Source organism: Coniophora puteana (genome assembly GCF_000271625.1).
Source record: "Coniophora puteana RWD-64-598 SS2 unplaced genomic scaffold CONPUscaffold_7, whole genome shotgun sequence".
In the NCBI taxonomy this organism is placed as follows: Eukaryota; Fungi; Basidiomycota; class Agaricomycetes; order Boletales; family Coniophoraceae; genus Coniophora; species Coniophora puteana.
Window position 1 is genome coordinate 1,000,191 of NW_006913059.1, and position 21,078 is coordinate 1,021,268.

The 21,078-nt window shown below is 51.7% G+C and overlaps 8 protein-coding genes across 8 annotated transcripts; 4 read left to right on the forward strand and 4 right to left on the reverse strand.

The window, feature by feature from the left end:
• Positions 1-267: 267 nt before the first annotated feature.
• CONPUDRAFT_137653 (NAD(P)-binding protein) lies at positions 268-2,388 on the forward strand. Its single transcript, XM_007771210.1, has 9 exons — positions 268-420; positions 490-608; positions 678-782; positions 845-1,072; positions 1,134-1,257; positions 1,319-1,543; positions 1,609-1,838; positions 1,908-2,053; positions 2,119-2,388. The coding sequence occupies exons 1-9, from the start codon at positions 321-323 to the stop codon at positions 2,243-2,245; spliced, it is 1,404 nt and encodes a 467-aa protein (XP_007769400.1). The 5' UTR covers positions 268-320; the 3' UTR covers positions 2,246-2,388.
• A 771-nt stretch (positions 2,389-3,159) lies between these two features.
• CONPUDRAFT_165970 (uncharacterized protein) lies at positions 3,160-4,847 on the forward strand (the record flags this gene model as incomplete). The annotated part of the gene is made up of 8 exons (XM_007771211.1): positions 3,160-3,226; positions 3,286-3,419; positions 3,481-3,717; positions 3,779-3,853; positions 3,906-4,077; positions 4,140-4,348; positions 4,408-4,422; positions 4,478-4,847. 8 exons carry the CDS (start codon positions 3,160-3,162, stop codon positions 4,676-4,678), a joined length of 1,110 nt encoding a protein of 369 aa, XP_007769401.1. The 3' UTR covers positions 4,679-4,847.
• A 445-nt stretch (positions 4,848-5,292) lies between these two features.
• On the reverse strand, positions 5,293-8,977 carry CONPUDRAFT_137654 (uncharacterized protein). Its single transcript, XM_007771212.1, has 5 exons — positions 8,643-8,977; positions 8,506-8,580; positions 7,828-8,347; positions 5,901-7,770; positions 5,293-5,823 (listed from the first exon to the last, which is right to left on the reverse strand). Exons 1-5 carry the CDS (start codon positions 8,834-8,836, stop codon positions 5,645-5,647), a joined length of 2,838 nt encoding a protein of 945 aa, XP_007769402.1. The 5' UTR covers positions 8,837-8,977; the 3' UTR covers positions 5,293-5,644.
• A 760-nt stretch (positions 8,978-9,737) lies between these two features.
• On the forward strand, positions 9,738-11,304 carry CONPUDRAFT_137655 (uncharacterized protein). Its single transcript, XM_007771213.1, has 4 exons — positions 9,738-9,776; positions 9,834-10,032; positions 10,097-10,601; positions 10,657-11,304. The coding sequence occupies exons 1-4, from the start codon at positions 9,750-9,752 to the stop codon at positions 11,075-11,077; spliced, it is 1,152 nt and encodes a 383-aa protein (XP_007769403.1). The 5' UTR covers positions 9,738-9,749; the 3' UTR covers positions 11,078-11,304.
• Positions 11,305-12,715: 1,411 nt separating this feature from the next.
• CONPUDRAFT_56949 (uncharacterized protein) lies at positions 12,716-13,408 on the reverse strand (the record flags this gene model as incomplete). Its single annotated transcript, XM_007770819.1, has 2 exons — positions 12,716-13,160; positions 13,221-13,408. Coding segments are annotated over 2 exons (633 nt in total), but the record flags the coding sequence as incomplete, so codon positions are not given.
• Positions 13,409-13,716: 308 nt separating this feature from the next.
• On the reverse strand, positions 13,717-14,745 carry CONPUDRAFT_82695 (uncharacterized protein). The gene is made up of 3 exons (XM_007771214.1): positions 14,579-14,745; positions 14,338-14,525; positions 13,717-14,279 (listed from the first exon to the last, which is right to left on the reverse strand). The coding sequence occupies exons 1-3, from the start codon at positions 14,636-14,638 to the stop codon at positions 13,766-13,768; spliced, it is 762 nt and encodes a 253-aa protein (XP_007769404.1). The 5' UTR covers positions 14,639-14,745; the 3' UTR covers positions 13,717-13,765.
• A 511-nt stretch (positions 14,746-15,256) lies between these two features.
• On the forward strand, positions 15,257-15,903 carry CONPUDRAFT_165974 (uncharacterized protein; the record flags this gene model as incomplete). The annotated part of the gene is made up of 2 exons (XM_007771215.1): positions 15,257-15,313; positions 15,395-15,903. The coding sequence occupies 2 exons, from the start codon at positions 15,257-15,259 to the stop codon at positions 15,659-15,661; spliced, it is 324 nt and encodes a 107-aa protein (XP_007769405.1). The 3' UTR covers positions 15,662-15,903.
• Positions 15,904-19,228: 3,325 nt separating this feature from the next.
• Positions 19,229-21,031, reverse strand: CONPUDRAFT_165975 (uncharacterized protein; the record flags this gene model as incomplete). Its single annotated transcript, XM_007771216.1, has 2 exons — positions 19,667-21,031; positions 19,229-19,592 (listed from the first exon to the last, which is right to left on the reverse strand). Exons 1-2 carry the CDS (start codon positions 20,926-20,928, stop codon positions 19,229-19,231), a joined length of 1,626 nt encoding a protein of 541 aa, XP_007769406.1. The 5' UTR covers positions 20,929-21,031.
• Positions 21,032-21,078: the final 47 nt, after the last annotated feature.

A 21,078-nucleotide genomic window follows, 5' to 3' on the forward strand; every position in this document is an offset into this window, starting at 1 on the left:
ACCGGTTGTACTGTATATCATAAAGGTGCCGCTTCACGCACTAATGAAAGAACGTTCGAGATGGAGCGAGACGCGATCAGTAAACGTTTAAACCGTTGGTAACCGTTGGTAAACCGTCCAATGCCATTGGACCATTGCCAGATGATGCCACGACAGTCGTGTCTGATACAGTGATAGGGGAAGTTTTGATATAGTGCTCTTAGTAAGACTCTTAGTAAGACTCAGACTCCGAGCAGAGAGTGCACTGTGACTCGCGCTAACCCAGATGTCCGCCTTTTAAATAGCACTCGCGGCATCTCACTTTTTTCGATCGCTCCAAAATGTCCGCAGGCGCTGTTCTTCCCTCATCCCCAGATGAAGTAGTGGACGCAGTGCGAAATGCGTACGGAACCGTGGCCAAGGAAGGCGCAGATAGGGCTTGTAAGTATGCCATTCAGTTTTGTTTCTCCTGCGCACTTGCTAAACACATTGGTCTCCGTGCGATCAAAGACGCCGATACTGTCGCGCAGGCGTTCGGATACACGGCCGAACAGCTCCAATCTGTCCCCGAGGACTCCCACATGGGATTGAGCTGCGGAAACCCGGTGGCCACAGCATCTATCAGGGAGGTGCGTATCACATTCGAGGCCTCGGGGAGAGTGTTATGTTTTGACATTACTGGCGCGATGTGTCAATAGGGGGAAAACGTTATTGATCTCGGATCGGGCGGCGGTGTCGATGTTTTCCTTGCAGCTGCGAAGGCGGGCCCCACGGGCCAGGTGGTAGGGCTTGATATGTCCCCAGTACGTGCAGTTCCCTGGCCTCTTGTCTCGTCGATCAAGTTAAGCTTATCATAAGGGTACAGGATATGATCGCCCTTGCACGCCGCAACGCGGCCAAGAGAAATCTCAAGCCTCCCCGTGTTTCATTCGTGAAGACGCTTCTGCATGAACGTTTGCCTATCAACTCCGACTCGGTTGACTGCGTGCTCTCGAACTGCGTCATCAACCTCTTGCCCACAGAGGGTAAGGCGAACCTGTTAAAGGAAGTATACCGTGTGCTCAAGCCGGGTGGTCGCGTCGTCTTGGATGATGTATGTGGCATCGCCTAAATTACTCTCCTGAACTCATTTCATTGTGACCTAAACCATCCAGATCATTGCGAAGAAAGAATTCACCGAAACTCTGCGCGTGAATCTCCAGGCTTACGTAGGTTGCGTATCAGGTGCCCTTCAACTCCATGAGTATCGGGAGATCATGCAAAACGCGGGCTTTCAAGGTTTGCCACTTCTCCACTCTGATAAAGCATTTCCTATAGCTTAACTGACGCAACTGTGAAGACGCCGTGTTCGTAGATACCAAAGGTGACCTAAACGCATATACCCAGGGCGATTCTATTGGCTGCTGTGCTAAGCCAGAACCATCGACCTCATGTTCTGTATCATCTTCTTGCCAGCCAGCATCATGTGGACCTTCATCCTCCTGCAAACCGACCTCAAGCGGAACTTCTACGCAATCAACATCTACGATTGCGCATCAGGTTGCGGACGTGAACGAATGGGCTGGTCAGTGCCTCTCACACTTAATCACGGATCTGTCTCAAGCGCTGACGTACCGCTGATTTATCAAGCATCCTATCAGATCTATGCGACAAAACAAGCCAACGCTTCTGCATCTGACGGTGACGTTGTATCCACGGCGGTCCCGGTCCTGGAGAGCTGGAAAGACGCCTATCCCACCCCAAAGTCAAGCCCGCGCCAAATAACGGCTCAGGAAGTTGCCGAACTGCTCAAATCCGCTCCGGCGGACCGCCGTGCTCACGACTTTGCAGTGATCGATGTAAGACGGGATGATCACGCAGTGGGTCCTTTCCTCCGCTGTGCACCTCATGTCTTGCGCTGACAATGGCGAACTGTCTGAAAATATCAGGGTGGACACGTCCGAGGGAGTTACCAGCGCGCCGCTCAGAGCTTCTACGATGATCTCCCGGAGTTTCTCGAAAAGTTCAAGGAAACAAACAAGGTTATATTCTACTGCGGCAGCTCGAGCGGGCGTGGACCGTTATGCGCAGCGTGGTGTGTTTCCTTTTCGCTACGATTCAATGGTGCGAACGACTAACGGCTTAATCCTCTTCCTACAGGTATCAAGATTATCTCAACGAACACGGTATCGGAAGCTCGGAGGCGTTGGTCATGGCTGGGGGCGCAAAGGCGTGGCTTGCGGCGTTCGCAGGCGACGAAGCATTAACAGACCAGGAAAAGGCGTAACTTCTGATTTGCACTGGATATAAAAGAAAATATACAGCAGTGCGCACAATCATTGGTGGACGGTGTATTTGAGAGAGGTGGTGTCAACGATCATTAAAATACTAAAACCTTGTGCTTCTCCATGCGACCATCTTTGTTCAAAGATGACGGGCTCATTGGTCCCAAATTGGCATCTCGTAAGCGTTCAATAATCCTCACCGTTCTGGATAGGTATGGCACTTGGTACCCTTTCTAAGCGCAGTAGACTCGATCTTTGAAGCTTCGAGCGTGAACCTTGAAGGCTGATATTGTTTCCGCATCATCCTCTTCACAAGAAGTCAGTATCCGCATCACCGCCTCTCACCTACATACCAGGGATGTCATCATTGGATGCTCTTGACAGCTTTCGGCCGGACCTGTGACTTGCTGTATAGATGGATCGGTAACCTGATAAACGGGTTCAAGCTTCGATATATATTTCATGAAGCTGTACGGCCATCGTGTATCACTGGCTTGTATTGGTCAGGCACATGATGAAAAACGATAGCTCGTACCGGACTGGTCCTCGGCGGTCCTCGCACGATGATTCCACATGGCTTCTCCACTTCGCACGCTTAGTAGCGATTGATATTAATCCCCACCTCTCAGCCAAGGGTAAAGTTTCCTGTGTAGCGTTTTTTTTTGGCTTGGAGTGAATGGATTGGAAGTCAAGCTAGTCAAGCTTCACCAACTTCGACTGATTTCAAACGAGAATGGGGTGAGATGAACGCCTTGTTGATAAAGAATTCCGGGCGCCTTTTCCTTGCCATCACTCGGTTCCTGCATCAGAGATGCACATGGGTGTACCTGTGAAGTTTTACCACACAGCCCTAAAATCCGAGGTATTTATAGTGCTATTCACCAGTAACCCATTCGTACCTCACGTTTTCCCTCCAATGCTATCTCTTGCGGATAATCTCTTCACTCCATTCTGGCTCATTCTTCCAGAGATTGTTCTCTATGGTAAAGTCTTTACTAATACGACAGTTTCATTATACTCAAGGCCATTACGTGATCTGCAGGGGCCTTCGCTGTGCTACTGTCTCTGGACATCTACATTATTGTGACCAAACAGCGACATTCTGAAAGTAATGCTGCAAGGAGTAACATCATTGTTCTTGCCGTAGGCGCCCTGATGTTTGTGATTGCAACGTTGGTAAGTCTCGTGTATATTCATGACCGGCAGAGACCTTGCATTTATATAACTTCTTTCGTAGCACGTCTGCACATCTCTGTATCACGCCTACCTTCTCAACTATATCAATGCAGTGGACCTTATTTGGGATAGTTTCCTGGACCAGCTATCGGAGAGCGCTCAAGAATGCATATCTAGGAACTCTTCAATGCCACAGCCGCCTTATGACTATCAGAACCTCCTGACCAAATCAGCAGTTTCCCAGGAGATCGAAATGGTCGCATTCGTCGTACAGCTCTGGCTGGGTGATGGGTTTATGGTATGTTCGTTGAGTGACTATATTATCTCACTAACTTACTGAATTAAACTTCCAACGTAAGCTGTTTAGGCTCTGGAAAGTCTGGAACAATGACAAACGGGTGGTCTTACCTGTCTCCGCTGGCTTCCTCGCAAATATCGGTGAGTTATCTGATAATGAAGTGTCCAGTAATGTTAAACAAGCACTATATAGCTATGGGAATTGTCTTGTTGTACATTGACAGAATTAACATCATATTTGAGAGCGCCGACCCAATCTACCCAGGTGAAGACAAGTTGATCAGGTTTATGGGCAATATGACAGCACCTACGAGTCTGTCTGTTTTTGCCGTTAGCTTCGTAGTTCACCTCAGCTGTACAGGTAAGCTGTCATTTTGCCCAGATATCTCGAGTGAGGTAACATAAAAAAATGATACACGACAGTGCTCATTGCTGCGAGGATATTTTATCTTTATCGTCACATACGCCGACACCTACACGGCAGCCGTCGCACCAGTCCCATGGCCGTTGCAATCACTCTCCTTGAGTCTGGGGCAATATACTCGATTTCGATGTTTTGTCTTCTTGTTACCTATAGTGCAGAGTCATACACCTACATGGAATGGTTTTACTACTCAATTGTCATGAATGCGGTGAGTATACTATCTCTCGAAGGAAACACCGTTTTCATGCTTTTATATTTGATGAGCAGATCGTGCCCATAATAGTGAGTATGCCAGAGCGCTTTATATCGCCCATATGTATGCTGATGTTGTTCACAGGGGATCGCTTTCTCGTTGATCGTCATTCGAATGGGCCTGGGTATAACTACGGAGATGCACTTCCAGACGCAGGATACCACTTCCAGGGAGCCTATCGCGAGAAGCGCAGGACCCAACCCGATCCGCACAAACTCGATTATGATGTTTGCACAGGGCTCGTCGGCGAACACTGAAGATCCTGAATTAAAGACCTCCTTTTAAATATGAATGATAGGGTAAGAGGATGGGCACGGAATTGGGAGTCGATAGGAAACGACGCCCGCACGGGTTTATTTATATTCAATATCTTGGCCGGAGCATATTTTCATGTACGCAAGTGATACCCTTGATGATGATAGATGGTAAACAGAGAGACAGTAACGTCTCAAAAGAGAAAACGACTCCTAAAGATGATGCACATTCTTCGAGTGCTCAAGCGAATTACGATTCTATGACAAGAAATGTGCATGTCGCAGGAGATGACGAAGTAAGCGAAAGCCGCAATACCTGGCTGACCGTTGGCAAAGGCTGTCACAACCAAACTGCGTAGTACTTAGATTACAAGAAACCATAAGCGGCCACTCGGCAGAAGACCGTCCTCGAATCAGGTTCAATCGATTTCGGCGTAATAAGGATTTATGAAGCCCAATTCTTAAGGAAAGGGAAGGTGACACTACCATACAATGTTTCACCCAAGTCGACTTGATGATAAGATGCTCGGTGTTACTTCGATCGCCGTGCGAAATTTCACCGCCCACCAGCTCACATCCATCCCAAGACTGAAAGAAATTAATAGATAGACTATGAAAGAACGAGTACTTATAATTGCTCGTGGCGGTATAACACCTTCAGCACAGAGATGAAACAGATATATAAAGGGAGGTACGAGAGGTGTCAATGTTCAAACCGATGCGCACTGCGGTCGATCGGGAAACATACAGAAACGAGACAGTATGTATAACGAGGGACATAGATATGATGCGAGGAAAAGAGTGGGAAAATGGAAACAGAGAGAGAGGGAAAATGGAAACAGAGAGAGAGGGACAGGGAGGGAGAGGCAGTGGTAAGCGAGATAGGCAGAGAGAGGACACACGGAGATATAAGCAGTGGAACATGAAACAAATAAGGAGCAGTAAAAGAGACAAAGAACATGCATGTACCAGAGAGCTGTCATCGCCGTCAAAAGCTCTAGAACAAGCACACAAAGTTGCTCGGGAACACGTGCCGCCCCCCCTGCCGCCGCGCCTCGTCGAGCAGCTCGCCGGACCACCATCCATCCTCGGGCGTGTCAGTGACAGCGATAATGTCGCCGGCCTGGAAATCGAACTCCTCGTCGATCGTCGCCGCGTAGTCGTACAGCGCTTTCACTGCCATCCCAACCAAACCGTCAGCCAAATCAGATCACTCGAAAGCGAGACGAGGACAAAGGGAAAGAAGAACGCACCATAGAACAAAATCGGCTTCCCATCGTCCGTGTACGCACCCGTCGGCGGCGGCGCCCCACTCCGCGGCGGCTGCGGGCTCGGCGAGCGCGCATACTGATTGCCCCCGCCGTAGCTCCCGTACTGCCCGCCTCCTCCAGTCCCTCCGCCCTGAGGGTGGCCGTACTGCTGCATCTGCATCTGCTGCCCTCGTCCGTTCGCGAACCCCGTCGAGCCGAAGCTCGGCTGGCTCGCCGGCGGCGGCGGTGGGCCGCCGTACTGCTGCAGTTGCCCGTAGCTGGGCTGGCTTTGTAGCGGCGGCGGACCGCCGTAAGGAGCCGGTGCGCCGTACCCGGCCGGAGGTGCACTCTGCGGGGGCGCTCCGTACCCGGGTGCGGACCCGGGCGGGCCGTAATCGTTGCGCTGGGCAATCTGCCGGTCGTTGTACCCGCTGTATGGGGGCGACTGGGTGTACCCCCCTGGGGCGGACGGCTGCGACGGAAGTTGCTGCTGCTGTTGCTGCTGGGGCGGCGGCGGGGGTGGAGGTTGTTGTTGTTGCTGCTGCTGCTGCTGCTGCTGCTGCTGCTGTTGCTGCTGCTGTTGCTGCTGCTGCTGGATTTGCTGCCACGGCGGGATGTCCTCGCGCACGCGCCCGTGCCCGTCCAGCGAGATGCCAATAGGGTTCCCTGCAGCAGCGCTCCCAGGCCGCTGCATCGCCGATCCCTGGCGAACAAGATCGCTCGACGGTGTATGACCCCTGTGACCCTGGCTGCCGTACTGAGGTGACGCTGCCCCGCCAGGAGCACCCAGGCCGCGCGAAGGAGACGGCTGCCGCTGGATGAGCGACTCCGTGCCGATACCGGCGTATCCGGCCCGGCTGAGCGGCCGCCCATTGGGCGCCGTCTGCGTCGAGGGCGACTGCGCCGGTGGGGACTGTGCGTTGGGTGGCGCGGCGATGTAGCTGTTGGATCGGCTGCGAGCCTCGCCAGGGAATGGGCGTTGGTAGTTGCTCACGACCTCCTCGACAGGCACGTTCGCCGCGGCGGGCGACACGCTGCGCTGGGGTGGCTGTGCCATCACCGCCGTCGGCGGGTTCGGTGAAGCCGAGCGCGAAGGGGAGACAGGGTACGACCCCACGACAATCTCAGCTGACTTGCGGTAATCGCGCCTCTGCGACTGGCTGCCGCTCGAGGGCGTGGCGAGCGAGTCGCCGGTGCCGCGACGCTCAGGTTCCGTGCCCTGGCGTATTGTCGGGCGCCTCGTGGTGCTCGCAGCGCTTGTGAGCTCCGCCATCTGACGGAAGAGTGGATCGTTTTGGTCTCCGGGAGGCGAGCCTTGTCCAGAGATGGATCCGTTCCTGGCCTGCTGCTGCTGTTGCTGTTGCTGCTGAGGATCCGCGTCGGGATTGACGTTGTAAGCGTTGCCGCCGACGACCAGCATCGTGTTACTCACGGACGGGTCTGCAGCATCCATCGGACGGGCCGCGTACGTGCTGTTGCGCCTGTTCGCGTCTTGTTGCGGAGACACGTGTCCGTTGACGCTCGAGCCATTTGGCTGGCGCGTGGTCCCGCTACGAGCGAGGCTATCCATGGGGCTCTCTGTTCGCACTCCGGTTCCGGCACCAACGCCAGCGCGGTTAACGTTATCCTGAGGATCTTCTTCGGCTGGTGGGGGAGGCATCTTTACGGCTACAGAGCGGTTTGAAACACGCTGGAAGTTGGAAGGTCGGGTGGTGGGCTCGTCCGACGATGGCTGTGCCGCTCCCTGCCTGCTGTAGTTGACGAGCTCGGGCTGTGTGGGGATGCCATTGCCAGTCCCATAGTTCTGGACGAAGTTTTCCATGTCGCGCTCGGGCTCAAGTTGCTCGAGGGCAAGACGCGTCTTTTCACAGGCCTACGAGAGATAGTGAGCCCCCGAAACGCTACTGACGTGAGCAGTGGTGCGACGCACCTCATCATCCTGGACGCAAACGGTCGAAACGGCATTGGCGTATGCCCAGACGTTGTCCTTCATGAACTCCAGTCGCTCCTCCTCGAGGTCCTGGCAGCTATCACAGAACGCCTTCCAATCCTGCTCCCACTTCTGCATCGTCTCCTGTAGCACGCGCGTGAACTGATTATAGTCGTTCTCATTGACGAGGACGGTTTGTTGAGCGCGTTCGAGACGAGTGCGGATCTTTTCGAGTTCCTTGCCCTGAACAAGGGTGGACTGGGCGGTGAATGAGTTGATGGAAAGGCAGTCGCTCCTATACTTGTCGCGGGCTTTGTTCGCGTGCTGCTCGCGAGATTGCTTGACTTTGAATTCTTTCTCAATCGCAGCTTGGTAGTTCTTCTTGTGGTGCTGTTGCTTGGCATGGAAGGCGATCGTGGAGGATTCGAGCTCCTGTTTGATCTGCTGTGCGAGCTGCTGATGGTAACTAGCCTGCTTGTCGGTCTCGAGTCGTAGTGTATCGAGCGAGTTTCTCAACTCCCTGTGTAAGATGCGTGTATGAGCACCGATGTTCAATGTATCCCGCTGAGGTGGCGCAATGAGAGAACAAGCGCCGAAGGGGGGAAGGCAGCCACGAGGCGAGGGGTGTCATATGGGTACATAATGACGAGAAAATGGCCAGAGAAAAGAAAGACGCACCCAATCTCATCTCTCCCGACTGCCATCTTTGCAAGTTTCTGGAGTCGCTTCGCGTAGTCGTCCTCGATTGCACACCTGGCTGGCCGATGAGCACCTGTTGGTGGGCGAGAGGTTGCACAGCATGAGCGCTGACTCACCGTTCCTTCCAGAAGGTCTTTAGCTCCTCCATTGTGCGAGTTGCGCCGCGCATGCGGGCAAAGAGGACGTCGACGCCAGCATCGCCTTGGCCCCAGAAAGCGTTACAAAAGTCGAAGGAGCGGTTGGCGAGCTCTGGCTCTGCACGCGCGTACTTTGCGAGCGAGGTTGTGGATGCGGACCGTCGTGCGGTCATTCTGCGTAGAACGTTGCGTAGTCGTCGACAGAGGCTGTTAGCGCAGGAGGAGGGCGGGGGCGGGGATGGAGGGGGCGGAGGGGAGAGAACGAGCGGGACGTTTTGAATCAGCCCGGTCGATTCAGGGTGGCGGTTTAGCGTGCGTGTGCCTGGGCCAGCGCTTGTCGTGGCGGTGCTCACATGTTAACATCACTGCCACACCGAATCCACATCAATCCTCCTCCTTGTTTCAGGCCACAGTTGACGTTCACAAGAGTCGGAAAGAGATCGATTCAACCATATCGCGCAGCCAGTACCTCCTGCTTTCACGAGCACTTGCACCAGAAACAGGGCGACAACCGTCGTCGCCACCAAGGTCGCCACAAATTTTCAATAATGACGTACGAAAAAATATGACATCTGGAATCAATCCAACATGTACAGCATTGATCTATCACTTTATAACATGTATCTCATTACGCCAACCAATGACAGTCCGCAGCTTGTTAATCATGGGCTCAATCCACCCCTCCGACCTATCAGCCTTTACCCCAACATAAGAGTGTGTCCTACGTGTTTGAGTGTTCCAAGTACAACAGTTATAGTGCGTGTTTAACACAGCAAACAACATCAACATGAGATAAAACATAAGAGTATGGAGTATGAAGGAAGAACAAGTGAGCTAAGTGAACGAGCTGGTGACCAAAACCAGGAGCACTGGTATCTGCTGCTTACGTATTACACTCAAGCTGCAGAAACCGAGGCTCCGCTCTGATTGGCAACTGCCCAACAACTGCCTTACCTTGAGGCAACCTCTCAGATCTCAATCTCAATCCTCCCTCACACATGCACAGGAACTTCTCAACCGCACACGCCCAATCTCATTTCAGGGCTTTAGCAGTATCAGAACCTCCAGGCTTGAACAATACTGAGCATGGGTAAAACTAAAACTCACTGCCTCGTAAGCCGTATGACTATGCGCCAACCTCCTGCCGCAGGTCTCACCTCATGCATCTAGATATCCGGTTGCACTCCTGAAAGTGCCTCTGAGCTCCAGCAATACGACGAGTACTTTGATTGGAAATACGGCGAGGAACTGGACGAGGAATGGGTGGAACTGGACGATACGGACGACGCACAGCTGGGACCCCTCGTCTTGCAGGCTATACGCGAGCTAGCAAAGGACGAGGAAGGGATCGACAATGTGACAGTCATAGGTGCGCCTTGCTCGCCATCTTACTTTCGCCGCGTTCTGACTCAACCACTCCCCTTCTTCGCCAGGCGACTTTGTCAAGGCAAAGGAGCGCCTCATCGAAGTTACCACCCCTCGCGGCGAGGCGCTCGAGACACCCGACTCCGCAATCACCCTCCGGGATAACTGCAGCTGCAATGGCCCCGTGGACTGGATCTACGGCCTCGTTCGCCCACCTGTGATGAAGGATGACTTTGATAACTACTCTGTCTCGGTCGGCCTGCTCGTCATGGTGCAGGACTTTGCGCTGCCCATATTGCATCTCGCGACGCGCGGCCGCGTGACTCCACAGCGCCTCTGGCGCCTCGCGATGCACCAAGGACACTCTGATATGACGGGGGCCGGTTGGAAAGGGTTGGATGATATCGATTATGGCGAGAACGACAAGGAGATGCGCGCGCAGTCTGACATCACCTATATCCCACATATGAGATGCAAAGAGGTGAAAGCACTGGAGGGACTGGGAGACGTGCAGATGATTAAAGATGCTATCGTGCACCGTGGAGGGTATTGGATGTGGATGAGGGCTGATAGGTTCGTCGTTTTCCAAGTTACTTGTGCCCGCGGTTTCCAAGTCTTGTGCGGCCAGGTTCCCATTAGACGTCGTTTGCGACCAGAGCGCTCTGTCTTTCACGTCTCTAGACGTTCCTCTCAGCAGTTCCAACACCCCCGCAATCGCGAAACTTCCACTCGAACTTCTCCATATAATCGCGCGCGAATGCTCACTCACATCTCTCCTCTCCCTCGCATCTACCTCTCGGACCACGCGCTCCATGCTGATGGGCTCCGAGCCCAACAGGAACGCTCTCGCAACCGCATGGATTATGTGGAGCGCGCCGTGGTTCGCACCCGCCACATCCGACACCGAGCCCCGGTACGAGATGGACAAAGTCCAAGACGCGTGGGCGTATCTCCAGAGGTGCCGCGCGAACGCGTCCATGCGCAACAGGGCGCGTATCTGGAAGATCGCGGAGCAGATTGAGGTTGTCGCGGAGCAGAGTGGTGTATAATGACATGCATACAGGATTTGGGTGTCGATTTGACTGGCGTCGAAGAGAGATGTCCCTAAGATCGATGACGTCTGATTGGCATCCTCAACTCAGATGCGAGGAAGGCGAGATAATAGATGTAGACGCTTTCTAGCCAGTTCAAGCTTTAGTTCTAATCTGTACTACTTCGTTATGCATATCACGGATGATGTAGCAACAGTAATGCAAAGTTGCCTCCGGCATCACCACGCACAATTACTAATCTCATCGCGAAAGACATCTCTGATCTTATTTTCAAAGGTCAGCTGGGAAGCCACTCTCTGCCCAACACCAAGGAAAGCTCGACCACTGCCCCGAGAATAGGGAGACCTCGAAGTTTCATCATACCGAGCAGTCAAGCTTTCGCGTACCTCTGCCAGCTTCAGCACTACATCTATCCCGAGTCTGTCAACCTCCACTCTTGTCATCGGGCGTTCTCGTTTGGCTAGCTCGTTGAGTGCAGGGACCAGCCAGTCCTTGCAACCGACGTCCAAAGCTAATCCAGCCTGCTCGACAGGATCCAAAGTCGACGACTTCATGCGCTACATCACGAACTTGGTAGCGTCGTCCATGCGCCATTGATGAGCAAGTCGCAGGACGTCTGCCGTGAAGTCTAGACGGTTGGAGGACGCAGACCTGGATGGTCGTGAGAGTCTGCAGGAAGCTCTAGTAGAGAGCGATGACTTGCCTCTCGAATAAAACCCCTAGAAGTAGCTTAAACGTTTTGCTAGAGATCTCCTCGAGAACTATGGGCTTTTCGTCTGTCCCCCCCTCTACACCCTCATCTCCGGTAGGCAAATGGAACAAGTCGCTGAATACTTCGGAAGATTCCACTAGTACGTGGCGAGGCACTCTGAAGAGGCGGGTTTCAACCTGTGATTAATGAGGATCACCCTTCATTGTATCATGATAAGTTGTACTGTAACGTACGAGAAATGTGACATTCGAGAAATAAAAGTCTTCATCTCGAATAATATCTGTTTGTGGGTCTGACATCTGTGTGGTGTTCGTACAATCGCAATGAGGGTTACGCCTCTTGATAAGGTGTTTCTCATGTCTGTCACAAGAGCTTCGAATGGTTGGATATCCAACCAATCGATCGCTATTTATGCACACCATCGGCATCATCCGCGTATGCCTCCTGTCCGTTTTTCGTAACTCAGACTGTGCATCCGTCGTATTGCTATACCTCGCTACGGACTACAGTAACTTTCACTTTGGCAAGAATGACTTGGGGTTTCATAAGATAAATCCGTATTAGCAATGACCTGTGTTACGTTCAGCATGAGTCAGCTGTCCTCTCCGCTATTAGACATAGTTAAGTAGGAATCCGCTGGTATTTTCATGCCATAAGTTTGATTCTCAACTTCCAAGCCGCTCGAGAGCTCCGAACTCGAGCCCTGTGTTCAGTCTAGTCCAATGACTAGGAGGATAGCGGGAATATCCTTGCCATGACGACAGAAAAGAATAGGGCAAGCGCCACACGAGGACCAAGCGTGAAACAGTGTGTATAGAACAAATCTGAATATGTAATTAGTTTCACGACACTCGTCAGCGTTAACACTGAATTTCAGCAGATGGATATTAGTTCAACTGTCATATATCATTGTACATTAAGTTTCAGGAAAGATAATCATGAAACACCTCGTCTATCCTCGTGGTGAAGTCTAGGTCCCCTACATATCTCTTTCCGACCCCAATGTCGCTCTGAACACATGGATCTCCATTGTCGTCGCTGTGAGAGTTTGTGCCAGTGGACACTCGTGTCAAGCTCTCGCGAACCTCAGCTATCTTGAGTACGAAGTCAAGCCCAAGCTTGTCCACGTCTTCTTTTGTAAGTGGCTTCTCGCGCCTGGCAATGTTATTTAGGGCCGGCGTCAACCAAGCTTTTACGTCATATTGAACTGCGAGGGCTGCCTTGTCAACGGGGTCGATGGCAAAAGCCGACATCTTCTCCACCGCCAAGCTAGATATATCTTCCATACCCCAAAGATGTGAAAGCTTTAGTACGGAGGTCCATTCTTCGATAGAGGACGGTAAATTGTCTCCAGACTCGTTAACTAGTCTACAGGATCACTCATATCAGTCCCAAGCCAGCTCGTAGATGTTTGATGATGTCTCTAACCTAGAAAGTAGGACCTTCAAGAGAGATTTGAAGTCCTGACTAACGATATCGCGCAGAAAGATCGGATTTTCATCGCTCATACCTTCCGCGAAAATGCCTCCGGAAGGCAGGCTAAACATGCCTTGGAACACCTCAGAGTGCTCTGCTAGAACTCCACGAGGAACTCTGAACAGCGTGCTCTCGACCTGTAGGGATAGTTTTGGCGGATATCAGCATTTCATTGTTACTCGACAGTCACAGATACTCGCGCAAAACGTGGCCGGGAGAAAGTCAAAGGCGGCGTCTTGCAGCATCGTGGATGCTGCCAAGGTTGGTTATCAGCAAAGGACAACTGCCCATCTTGAAGCGGGATAGTGCGACCTTTTTAAGCTTTGAACTGATATTCCCTTCTAATTATAGACTCTAATCTTGGAGCCTCTGAGGCGCCTAGCTTGCGCATAGTACTGAACTTTGAGGTTCAAGACTTCCATAAGGTGATCATCTAATGAGAACTCATGGGTTTCATATGATTCGCGTATACTATCGGCTCCTATCAAGGTACATAGCTACTCGTCGTGTTGCTTCATGTGCTTGCTCTTCTTACTCTTCTTCTTCTTCTTCTCGGGTCCCGGGAATCCTAATTCGGATAAGTCACCAAACACACACTCGATCTCCGTGCTGAAATCTAGGTGACCTGCTGTGCGCCTGCCAACGGAGAGTGTTGCCGTAGTATGACCGAAAACCCCGCGGTTCGTACCCGGCCAAGGACTTGACACCGCAACTAATCGTTCACGCACTTCAGCAATCTTCAGAACAACTTTCACCCCCAGCTTCTCTACTTCTCTCTCCGTCATTGGATTGTATCGCTTTGCAAGATCATTGACAGCTTCCTTTAACCACTCGCTGACTTTATACTTGATTGCCAGTCTTGCTTTCTCAACGGGGTCCATCTTTAGACCCGACACGCGCTGAATGGCGAACGTGCGGATGACATTCATGTCCCACATGTCGGACAGCTTCAAAACAGATGTCCATTCTTCTACGCTTCGAGGTAGTTTTCCTTCCACATCTTTTGATGCCCTGTCGACATCCTGTGAGCACCATCCATCGACAATATCAATACAGTGACCATACGAACCTGTACGCGAAAAGAACTTTCAAAAGCTGCCTGAATTCCTCAACTGACACATCGAGGTTGATGGGCTGATCGTCCGGGGCGGCCATCGCGCTCGCGCCGTGCGGAGACACGTCCGCGAAAGGCTTCAAAAGCTTGTGAGAATGTTCTGATACGGTTTGGTACGGAACCCGGACGAGCGTATTCTCCACCTAACCCCAGGTTAATGGACGTTCGTTGTAATAGGCACTAGCGCGTTACTTACACAGAATATGGCATCTTCAAAGTAGAACTCACTGTCTCGCTTTATCCCCCCAATCGACATGCTGGACTCTGACGTCGGTATAAGGGAAGGTGGGACGTTCTGCGGTAGCACCGAATGTGCGGAGAGAGTCACGGGTGTCCCTGGCGGAATCATAACACCAGCTGCGTCGCAGAGTCGTGCTCGATGGGGGACAACGATAAACGATACTTGGTGTTTGCGTTTATTGGGTTGTAAACGACGCTCCCCTAAGATCATTATCTCACCGGCATTTGTTTAGAAGGCGGTATACCAGTGTGCTCCGCGTGATGCCGGAAAAGAGCTGGCTCACGGGGATTGTCATGAGGCATCCGATCCTCTCCGCTGCCACTCTGCTCCGGACTCACCCAATTTGAAGCGACGTGAAGCCTAGTATACTCGGCCAGTGTCGACGATTGGGAGGACATGCACAGTGGAGTCTTGAGTGGAGTTAAACACTAAATTTAAAGGCAATGCCACACTCGTTAATCCGATCCTTCGACCTATAGGCATTCCAACTCCGTACAATGCATACACCATCAATCAGTCACCTACATAGTCCGTTTCCTGCCGCAGGAAATGCCAGCAGGAATGATCAGAGAATCATTGTGACTCACAATGCAGATGAAACCACGGCGGCGATGTAATTTCCTACGCTCCGACATGGAACTTCAAGATACCCTATCCTTACTCTCCATCTTGCGGCTCATTTCAGCTCCTGTACGTCCACACTCTCCCACTTGCTCTGAATTTACCCCATTAACCTGCGACTTTCCAGTCCTTTACCAATCCTACCCCAAGAATTTTCCCCAGTACATCGGCCGCACGAAACTCGCGGACTTCATGGAGTCCTATGCCATCCAGCAGGAGCTCACAGTGTGGACGTCCTCGGCCGTTTCATCCGTCCCCGCGCCCGTGTTTGACGAGGCTACGAAACGCTGGACCGTTGTCGTTAACCGTGCGGGCAATGAGGTGACGCTCAACCCAAAGCATCTCATCATTGCGACGGGCATTGGCGCACCGTACGTCCCGCAAATCCCGGGGCAATGGGGTGTAGTACTCTGCTAACATTGGGCCGGGGACATGCGACGCGTGGTTCCGCAAACGTGTGAGCGGGGCGAGGACGACGTGGTGCTTGAGCTCGGAAGCGCCGACGCGAAGGGGCTGGAATAGTGCAGGAGACGCGTTGGGCTGGGCGATGGTCATGGTCGCTCCTTCAAGATCTGTGTTTCTGGATGGGTGGTGCGGATTTGGGGTAGGCGAAATACGATAAAGTGGAGAGAAGAGCGACGCTAGCTCTTATACCCCGCCCGGTTTGCATAGCGCGCTTGACATTGGGTCAGCAGATGGCAAAGTCGTCAGCGATAGTATGCCGGTCGGAACGGGGTCTGTGGCGGCACCTACCTTACTCAGAGCCAGCATGCGTACAACTCAGCACGCCTTGAAGTTGATAGGCGTCGGTGGCCGGTGACCGGTGAACCTCCAAAGCTTCAAGCTTTCAAGTATCGAGATTCAATATTCAAGCTCAAGCTTTGAGCTCTTCAAGAGGCAGCTGACTTACGCGCGCACGGAATTTCCCGGAACACCGGCAATTGCACATGCTGGTACAGGCTCCTACACGCCGTCTGGTTCGTGTGCAAGGTCGCCGCACAGTCCAATGTTTAATCAGAGATTGAGGGACTTGATAAAAGTCCTTGATCTTGGGAGATAGGGGACTTGACCGAATGCGTACCAATTTCAATCCCCGATGAACTTTATCTCCCAAGCACACTCCGGACTTTGGATATATTCAACACCAGAACCAATGAGAGATCGATTCAAAAATATCACATATCACTATGTCCCCCGCTCTAGGATGAAGCCTTGCCTCGAGCAGCAAACAGCTGTGTTGGAGCCTGATGCTGGTATCGATTCTGCGTGTTTGTCAGTTGCACCTAACGAGTACTTGTTAGCTCTAAGTAGGCTCATCATTCTCAACAAGAACGGAGAGATTGAATGCACATATTTTGCCTTTGCCTTAATCTTGCACAAAGATGAGGTCGAAGGCCTTGAAAGACACGAGTGGGGTTAAATAAACGGAACAGCCTAGTCTTTCGTTGCGGCAGTCTAGGTATCCGGACACATCGGCAAGTAGCTCTGAATAATGGTCGGATACCTGATAGGTAAGCAATCCGGGATATAAAACATACTCTATAGCATAAATCCTTATATGATATAAATTCTTGAGGAAGGGAATAGGCTGAGCGGTTTTGAGTAACACTTGGTTGGTGTTTGTATTGCGAACTTCCACTCTTATATCGTTGCTTTCCATTGTCACAGTAGTCTATGTTAGGTCGACAAATATTACAAAGGCTTTCTGCTTGGCAGTACTAATGGGATAGTGTCTGTCGATGAAACATCACTATTGCGGCTGGTGATTGAACTCTTGCCCTTGAGATTGTCGACAGAGGCATCAAGTTCACTACAAGCGGTACAGGTATTTGCTGATAATGAATTACATAAGAGGAGATGCATCAGAATTTTTGTGTTATAGGAATGCCTACCACCGGCGCGGCCTCTTGCAACAGAAGCCAAGATTGCAGTAAGAGCTCCCCATGCCGATCTGAAACCAAATGAATCGTCATTTCTGATAACGATTAGGGCAGATGCGTACAAAAACATCGATAATGTCGCCGCTGAAACGCTCATGAACATACTTCCTCCGCTTTTCATCTGTTTGACGGTGCATGCATACTGCATTTGAGCGACTGCAGGAGGCGTCGATACATCTGCTGATGGAGGAGACGTTAGGTTGGAATACGCAGGTGCTTTATCGGATGCGAGAGTCTCATTAGCATATTCTCGACCAGGGATAATGGCATCATTCAGTACGGATTTATTCGTAAGAATCTGTGCAGAATTAAATAATACGCACTCGTAAGGGCCCCACGAATACGTATATTATTAGGCGTCCAATGCCCGAGATCAAGTCTTACAGCCGCATATAACACTTGGGCCATGTTTTGCAACGTCAATGGTTCAGCTTCCACTATTTTCTGATAGTTGGCCAGATCTGCTACAATGCTGAGGTCGGAGAGTGCAATGGCGTTGTACCAGGTGATAGGAATAATTGGAGTCTCGTTGTTGCAGGTCGGGCAAGATGGCATAAACAAGGCAGTGACCTTGTACAGCTGGCTAGGCGGATCACTGTTTCTGGATACATATCGCCGATGGTAAATCGGCTTGTACGCGTCGCCTGAAATACGTTCAGTTTTGAGTGATCAAGAGTTTGGCTGCTCAACGTACGCCCAAACCCATGCAAAACATCAAGTATAACCCGTGCTAAGCTATGTTCAGGGAACGTCGATGGTGACAAGGTTCCGAATGGTCTCCAGTTTGTGTAAGTCCATGACGTACTTGCTTCGAAACCCAGGCTTGAGCAAGTAATAGCTACCTTCATGATAGTTAATTGAATGCATCTGACGGGCATCTACGAACTTACGTTGGCTTCAACCGACCTATCACCGGGCAGAATAACGAGCTCTACGGCGGTTACATCGCATTCAGCCAGCGAGTTACCCGAGTAAGCAAAGCTCCCTTGAGGACCATACGAGTCCTTCGCTGATACTGATGGCAACATGACATTGTATATGCTATATGTGAAAACAGAGATATTAGTTCTGAATGAATCTCCCGCTTGAAAGATGTGAGACTGGCAGCCGTGACTTTGGTCTTTCCATGACAAAGTCCACGACAGATCTTGTGTAGTATTGAAACTATCGGACATCACCACGACAATGTCATAGCCTATCTTTTAGCATGAGCTCAACCTAGCATGCTAAGGCTTGAATAGTATATACTCACCTACTAGAGCGATATTGAGGGCAGCTAGACCGAGAAGGTACGTGACAGAAAACGCCAGCAACCAGTGGCTAGCATAGCGCCAACGCTGCGAGAACGCTCTATTAACAGGATATTGCTCCTTCGGGGTGAGACGTTGCAACAAGTCATCGTACATTACCATTCACTCACAAAGCTGGCGTATTTCTCAACTAAACTCATTCCGAGGGTGTCTTCAACCCGCTGGGAGCTGGTCACGTCGAAGATTGTTCGCTAGAGGTTGCGGGAGTGTGTGCACTATAAGGCTACTTATGTGCACTGCATATTAAGGCATGAAACATACGAAGGGCGCCCGGATTGATCACGACCCTACGGAAAGGGGCTGTAATAGGAACACTGATAACAATGGTGGAGCTTAACTGCAAGATCCTCCCTTCGTCGTCGAGCACTGGTTACTTTACTATAACCGTATTCCCAAAACTGCTATATCCATCAAAATGTCTACAATCTAGACGCCGAGGTGGAGCCACATTGATCGGAAAAAATGATGAAGCAACCTTCCACATGGAAACTCACTTCAAACATGGTAGAACTGACACTGCACGGAGACATAGGCGCACCTACGGAGGTGCATTCCGTCAAATACCTGTGCACGAGATATATCATAAACATCCTCACCGGTGTGGTAGTTATGAGTCTATTCAAAGCGATTAAACGGAACACAATTGTACAAAACGACGCGTAAACTTGAATGAGGCGAGCGTAATAGCAATGTTATAAAAAGAATGACACAGCCAACGCCCAGCGCATCACCACTCACATGAACAAGCTCGTAGACCGCCGATGATTTCTCCAGTCAGGAGGACTAGCATCGCAGCCCTTCCACTCCTCGCCCTCGCTATCATCTCCTGCTACCTCCATATCCAGCTGACCACCAGACCGCGCAGCACTAAGTAAGTCGGTAAGCGCAATGAGGTTTGAACGGGGCGGCTCAAGGTCGAGCGGCGTCCACGTTGATCGTGCGGAACCTTCGCCGAGATAAAGCCCATGAGGCCCAGGAGAAGCAGTGGTCCACTTGATTTCACCCTCCACGCGTCGATGGGGAGGGACGTACTTTGCGTACCTACGAGGTCCAGAGACGATTGGAAGGAGAGATGGATTGCGTGGAGAGGGAGATGGGCTGCACATTGCGATACAGCATAAGTAACGTGTCAGATATCAGACGTCTAAAAAGCACAAAAGAACCAAGCGTACCTGCTAGTAGCTGAGCTATCGAGGGATTGCGAGCGTGTGTGTTGGTTGGTCAAGGCAAAACCAACACGCTTCTCAGGCCGGTATCGGCCCGGTCGACCGGACTTCTTCGCCGAGCCGGGATTGCTGATCGTACCGTCCGAGCGAGGCGATAACCGCGGCGCGAAGTCTGGGTCGTTCACGGCGTCCATCCAAAAGTCATCGTTGGGGTTGACCGTAAGGGAGGGAGAGGTCGGCAACGGTCGTGCTCCCACCTCGCCTCGTGCGCTGTTTGCGGATGCCTTACGACTAGGACAAGTTGAGACTTCATTGCGGTTATAACCAGAATCAGGTGACCCGTCGCCACTCCCGGGACACCTTTCCGGTACCAGCTCAGAGTCGGAGCTACGGTTGCCAACGTTTGGAGAGAAGAGATGCATGTGTGTATGGAGCTCTTCAATGGAAGCAGCTGGCGCGAGTGACCAAGGTTGACGCGGACTAATGCCTGGAGTAGAGAGTGCAGCCGAAAGAACAGAAGTATCAAGGGGTGATCCTTCCCACTGACATCTTCCCTGTCGACCAGAGTTACTGTCCGAGGTTTCGGTAAGTCTCGCGATGGCATCCTTCGAACCACCTTGAGTTCTGTCGCCACCTAAACCTGATGTTGGGGGAACAGAAAGCAGGCTCTGAGTAAGGTGCGACAGATGAGTATCCGAAGAATCCGGGACGTCCAGGGTAGGATGCGTAGACGACACGTAATTTTGCCACCAGCCCGACATAGAGAACGCATGCATTGCACCCGCGACACTGAACAAGAGCGTCCAGACTGCGGAGAGCGCGAAGACAAGGGCTAGAGCTATGGAGACCTGGGGGTCAAGACGCATATCGAAGGGGAGAGAGCCCAGTGGATCAGCGCCCCCACTGAAGGAGTGCAGGCGTTCGGTAAAGAGCGTGTAGAGAGCTTTCCGTGGGTTGACACGCAGGCTGCGGTTGAAATAGACGCTTTCAAAGTAGCAGCGAGGACTGTCTGGATCAGAAGGATCGCATGGCAAGCACTCCGCATGCGGACTGAACAGGGGGTCAAGCGCCGCGTATCCCGAGAAAAGCGGTAAGCCGTGGTCGGAAAGGACCAAAGGCGGCGGAGAGACATCCACGGTAGGTTTCACAGTGTTAAATAGCAAGGAGGATCCGAGAAGGAAGATGTCCGTGTGATAAGCGAGGTCGACGAACCATGGGCGAACGGCAAGCAAGAGCGAAAGGAGAGCACTGATAACCCGTGCGTACATCCTCCAAACTTGCGGTCCAAGGATTTGAGGAAGGGTTTAGTTACTTACCAGTGAGAATGAAGGGATGATGAGGCGAGCTGAGGATGAAAACCTGCGACCGGCCTGCCAGTCGAGAGAGGAGATGGAGAGAGACGAAGAGACCAGCAGCCG

Bases quoted from the DNA above. Each gene is read 5' to 3' on its own strand.
- CONPUDRAFT_137653 (XM_007771210.1), top strand. From the start codon at position 321: ATGTCCGCAGGCGCTGTTCTTCCCTCATCCCCAGATGAAGTAGTGGAC. The intron at 609-677 runs GTGCGTATCACA...ATGTGTCAATAG, and splicing joins CCACAGCATCTATCAGGGAG to GGGGAAAACGTTATTGATCT. The intron at 1,073-1,133 runs GTATGTGGCATC...TAAACCATCCAG, and splicing joins GTCGCGTCGTCTTGGATGAT to ATCATTGCGAAGAAAGAATT.
- CONPUDRAFT_137654 (XM_007771212.1), bottom strand. From the start codon at position 8,836: ATGACCGCACGACGGTCCGCATCCACAACCTCGCTCGCAAAGTACGCG. The intron at 8,581-8,642 runs GTGAGTCAGCGC...TCGGCCAGCCAG, and splicing joins AAGACCTTCTGGAAGGAACG to GTGTGCAATCGAGGACGACT. The intron at 7,771-7,827 runs GTGCGTCGCACC...TATCTCTCGTAG, and splicing joins TTTGCGTCCAGGATGATGAG to GCCTGTGAAAAGACGCGTCT.
- CONPUDRAFT_82695 (XM_007771214.1), bottom strand. From the start codon at position 14,638: ATGTCGATTGGGGGGATAAAGCGAGACAGTGAGTTCTACTTTGAAGAT. The intron at 14,526-14,578 runs GTAAGTAACGCG...ACCTGGGGTTAG, and splicing joins TTGAAGATGCCATATTCTGT to GTGGAGAATACGCTCGTCCG. The intron at 14,280-14,337 runs GTTCGTATGGTC...GGATGTCGACAG, and splicing joins AAAGTTCTTTTCGCGTACAG to GGCATCAAAAGATGTGGAAG.
- CONPUDRAFT_137655 (XM_007771213.1), top strand. From the start codon at position 9,750: ATGGGTAAAACTAAAACTCACTGCCTC. The intron at 10,033-10,096 runs GTGCGCCTTGCT...CTTCTTCGCCAG, and splicing joins CGACAATGTGACAGTCATAG to GCGACTTTGTCAAGGCAAAG. The intron at 10,602-10,656 runs GTTCGTCGTTTT...TTGTGCGGCCAG, and splicing joins ATGTGGATGAGGGCTGATAG to GTTCCCATTAGACGTCGTTT.